The sequence below is a fragment of the Haemaphysalis longicornis genome, unplaced genomic scaffold (assembly GCF_048455015.1).
Source record: "Haemaphysalis longicornis isolate Haplotype H1 unplaced genomic scaffold, Haemaphysalis longicornis Haplotype H1 scaffold_3, whole genome shotgun sequence".
Classification (NCBI taxonomy): Eukaryota; Metazoa; Arthropoda; class Arachnida; order Ixodida; family Ixodidae; genus Haemaphysalis; species Haemaphysalis longicornis.
In genome coordinates, this window is record NW_027526335.1 from 172386686 (window position 1) to 172391447 (window position 4762).

The following is a 4762-nucleotide window of genomic DNA, read 5'->3' on the forward strand; positions in this document are numbered from 1 at the left end:
CTTGCTGGTGTTTCCCGTTTAAAAACCATCTCTGTTGCGTGATTTTAAGGGGCACATTGACAACGCCGTCCAGCCGGAGCAGCGTCTTTGCTGTTATCACGTCGAAGTGAACTAGTCTCGCAGTTTATTCTCAAGTTCGATCGGGGTGGTGTCGTTTGAAAAATACTAGTAAAAACAAGGTGTCAGTAAACGTCTTTATAGAGCGCTTGTGAATAAAACATTTCTAAGCGGGAATAAAAAAGACCGTTCAATCAATGTAGCGCTTTACCCGTAACTGACGTTTTAACGGGCGTGTTTGTCATCCTTAATTAATTGGCTTGACTTGCGTTATAGACACGTTTTACTAAGCTGTTCGAGTAACGCTTGGTTTCCTTTAAGTTCTGGTAACGGGATATCAACTTTCCTCAGACTGGAAGATGGCAGTACCGGGCAAATCAAAGCTGTTGGAAGTAGTATCCCAGCCTGCGATACAGAGGCTGTTTTTATGTTGAGTTGTACACGGAAACGTTGCTTCGAGACCAGGGGGCCACATCAAAATACTTAGGATAGCAGCGCCTGCTGTAATTCGGAAAATTGTGCCTCATCTACCCATTAACTCAAACTAGTAACAGTCAAAAATCGCAAGTAGCAAAAATTCCGTGAGCTAAAATATCTCCCTAAAACAGAGCTCACGGATGAGCGCAAATACACGGCAAGAAAGAAACATGCACCCGAATTGCAGTAAATAATCACCGAATTAATAGTGACCAATAGTCGCCAATAGTCACCAACTGTCGCTTTCGGTTACGTCGTGTAACACCAATTGAACGCGTTTTGCGACAATCAGTTTTGAAATACATGAAACAAAGTAATCCACGTCAATTGATGATGTCTGAAAATGCGATTGATTGTTTGATTGATTGTAGGGTTTAACGGGCCGACGCAACGCAGGCGATGAGGCGCGCCGTAGTGGAGGGCTCCGGATTAATTTCGGCCACCTGGGGATCTTTAACGTGCGCCGAAATCGCGCACACAAGGGCGTTTTTTTTCGCCTCCATCAGAAAAGCGGCCGCCGCGGCCGGGAATCGAACCCGCGACCTCGTGCTCAGCAGCGCAACGCCTTAGCCACTGAGCCACCGCGGCGGGTCAAAATGCGATTTATGGGAAAGTGGTAAGGACTCAGTCGCTAAACAATTGCGACCGGGGTAAGTTGCCGGGTTTCTGGGTTTTTTTATTCATAACGCTGCCAAGTTCCAATGATTTATCGGTGAATGACCTCTAGACTGCGACTGCGGAGGTTGTGCAGGGGAACGTTGTGGGAAAGGAACGTAAAGGGCGTCCAAGCGCTTCTAGTTTTTCCGTTTCCTGCCCAGTGTGCGTGCAGTATCTGGGGGATCGGTGGCACGTAACGGATCGCTGCGATACGGGCAGCGCCACACGTGTCACAACAGCTGGGCTTTTCCGCCCGCAGTCCCTGAGTAGCCGGTGCAACGTACGCAGTGCGACCTTGTAAAATAAGCCAATCGCGAAAAATGGACGCGTAAGATGGTGCGTCACTGATGAGGAAAGTCGCGCTATATAAAGACGCCTCCATAAGCTGTGGAGCACAAACCACCCTCTAGGAGCTCCAAGTGAACACCCAAGAAAAACGTGAGTTGAGACATCGGATAGACTTTGACGCTCGAAAATTCTGAATACCTAATGGGTTGGCATTGGCGTAGCTAAAATTTTATAATAAATGAAGCTATTTGTCAGCACCGGCCAGTATTACATTACTGGTAGCAGGATTTATCAACGAAAATATTTTGTAGCACGTTATTTGCCTGCGACTGAATCTCAGGTTTATTATTGAAAGTTAAAGAGCAGGATGTTGGTACGCTACTCGATGTATTAGTGTTACCCTATGATCCAATCCTAGATTTTGTGGCCACTTCGGGTGTTTTTATATCTAGCATCACGATTACATTTAGGACTTCATCCACAGAAATGTTTCTACTTCCAGCAAACCTGAAGAGAGCATGCTGAAAATACTAGACATTGTTGCCGTATGAAAAGCAAAACAAAATTGTACGCTACATTTCGTTTTACTGCAATCCCTTCGTTTTACTGCAATCAGGCGTCGCATAGTAAATTAGGCGTTAAAATATGCCAGCACTAAGGAACTTGCAAATATCAATAAAAGAACGTGCTTTGCTACTAATACAGTTTTCTACACTCGCACACACAGGAGCCTATGCGAAATTCAAGACATATAAAATTAAAGTTTTACGTCCGGCTGATCCAGAAGCCCAATGTAGATCTCGCTGAATGTTGCTTGCTAACTTTCCGCAATATTAAGAGCAATATTTCGTATCCACCTTTACTGCAAGTGACTTTCAGCCATAAAAAACTCCCAGAAAATGTTACCTTGCCCTCAGTCGATGACTACGTGTACACTTAATTTAGAGAATTAGCTTTGTGCTTTTTATATATTTCTAAAATGATTGCCATTGGACAACTCAGTCGCATTTGACAATGAGACTCGCAATCAATATATATCTACCAAGATGCGATAATTCTAAATGATCTCAACCATCCCAGGTGCATCGCGAAATTGTGTACTACCGAAAGGTCGCTACAGCTTCTGATCGCAATCGTGAGCTTAAAGGTTTTGGAAATGTAGATTGTCATGCCTGTTTTTGGAATACAGCATAAAATAGTGGACAGATTCCTTTTATATCCCTATCTAACTAATACGTGCTTCACGTGGATGTTTCTTGGTATGATTGTATATTCGATGGGTATGCAACTGTATAGCTGGAAAGAGAGGAAGATATGGACCATTCTCAAACTTGAGTACGACGAGACCTGTTAATTAGGGCGATACACACTTGGCTACAGATACTGTCGTAGAAATGTCGCCCTTGAGAGATGTGGAATCAGGCGCTGTGAATGGCTGATGGTTGCGTCAAACAGCAGAATTTGCGATTCTAATTTAGTGTCTGTGTTTCGCACTTCCTCATTTTCTCTCATACTTTTCTTCCTTCACGCAGTTGAGGATTCAGCCATGATTTCGGTTAACGCCAAGACCATACTCGTCGCCCTCGTGGTGCTGGCCGCCCTGTGCAGCCTCGCAGCCGCCCAGTACGGAGGCGGCTATGGCCGTGGATTCGGTGGAGGCTACGGCGGTGGCCGTGGATTCGGTGGAGGCTACGGCGGTGGCCGTGGATTTGGAGGAGGCCGTGGATTCGGCGGAGGCTACGGAGGTGGATACGGAGGAGGCCGAGGATTTGGTGGCGGACGTGGATTCTACGGATAAAATGAACCGGTACAGCCAGATTATCGCATAAGATGAATGGCCGCTGCATATGAATCACCAAACATCCCCACAGCAATCTTCATCAACTTTTTGAAATAAATTATTTTTTACTGCGGAAGTGCTGCATGACTGTTCTGTCGCTGCTTCACGACTGTCTAATTCAAGTGTCTAGGCAACGACCAAAACATCAACGTTCTCAAATAGACGAATTTAGGTGTACGCAATAAAATGACGCGTTGATTTTACACTACCCGCCGTGGTGGCTTAGTGGCTAAGGCGTTGTGCTGCTGAGCACGAGACCCCGGGTTCGATTCCGGTCCACGGCGGCCGCTTTTGTGATAGAGGCAAAAAGCAAAAACGCCCGTGTGTGTGAGATTTCGGCACATGTTAAAGAGCCCCAGGCGGTCAAAATTAAGCCAGAGCCCTCCACTACGGCGCGGCTCGTCGCCTGCGTTGGGTCGTTGCGGTAAACCCCAAAATCAATCGATGATTTTACACTAAAGACTCTTACAGAGATAAATAGAGTACGCAGTGATTTTTTCGTTGTGTTTAAAATAATAGCAATGCGTTTTTGTATGAATTTACACGGCGTCATGGTTATACTAAAACCAATGCCCTTTGAAGTTTATACAGAAACATAGTTTACTGGCAATCGTAATCCATCGAAACGTAGCAGTACGCTTCCCCTTTCCTTTCAGTATGCACAATGCAATATGATATCTGAAGTGCTTAATTTCTACAATGTTACTGCGCCTTTTCTGTTGTGGCCCACTTCAGCCCAGGGTGTGGTGCGCATGCGTGCATGACGACCGCAGAGCACAGCGAGAATCACACATGACGAAGCACGGATGGTTCAAAGCCGGCAGGAGATACCAATCTTCTACGCAGAATGCCCACGTACTATAGGCAGATAGTGGTGCCTATAGGAGTGCGCCCTAGAAGCCGAGGGAGGCGGTAAGTCGCACGTAGATGGGTCGGTGGCGAGTTGACCCGTGAAAGAGGAGGAGAGGACGTACAGATCCCGACGGCAGGACGACCAGATGACGCCAAGAAACACGAGTAAGTGGCCCCTTTGCTTAACAAAGACTGCCTGAATTCTCGTAACTCGCTGACAAGCGGGTTAAGGAGAGCGCCTAGATTACTTGTGACCACTGTTCCACTGCTCCGCCAAACGAACTGTTGTCACGAGATGTCTGTCGTGTTCTCCTAGGGTTGCGTTCCGTTCTTCTTACCGGCCTGGGGAAGCGTGGGCTAGTTTTGTGTTTTTTATTCTCGGTTCGTAGAATAAAGTTGTTCGTGTTATTAGTGTCATGCCTTGGTGTTTCCTAATCACGTGAAACGAGGATCGCGTACCCACTTTACACGAATGCTAGTTACTTCACTGCCTTCCGCGAATTCAATTATCAAAGATGCCAAATTGTGTTCTGCTCTTTTTTACGTGTTGTTGCATCTCCTTCTCGCAAGTAAACTGGTCGTAATCGGGCT

At 46.2% G+C, this 4762-nt stretch overlaps 1 protein-coding gene across 1 annotated transcript; it reads left to right on the top strand.

Annotated features, from left to right (window-relative positions):
• The first annotated feature begins 1491 nt into the window (after positions 1-1491).
• LOC144173545 (uncharacterized) lies at positions 1492-3395 on the top strand. Its single transcript, XM_077701924.1, has 2 exons — positions 1492-1629; positions 3012-3395. Exon 2 carries the CDS (start codon positions 3026-3028, stop codon positions 3275-3277), a length of 252 nt encoding a protein of 83 aa, XP_077558050.1. The 5' UTR covers positions 1492-1629; positions 3012-3025; the 3' UTR covers positions 3278-3395.
• Positions 3396-4762: the final 1367 nt, after the last annotated feature.

Bases quoted from the DNA above. Each gene is read 5' to 3' on its own strand.
- LOC144173545 (XM_077701924.1), top strand. From the start codon at position 3,026: ATGATTTCGGTTAACGCCAAGACCATACTCGTCGCCCTCGTGGTGCTG.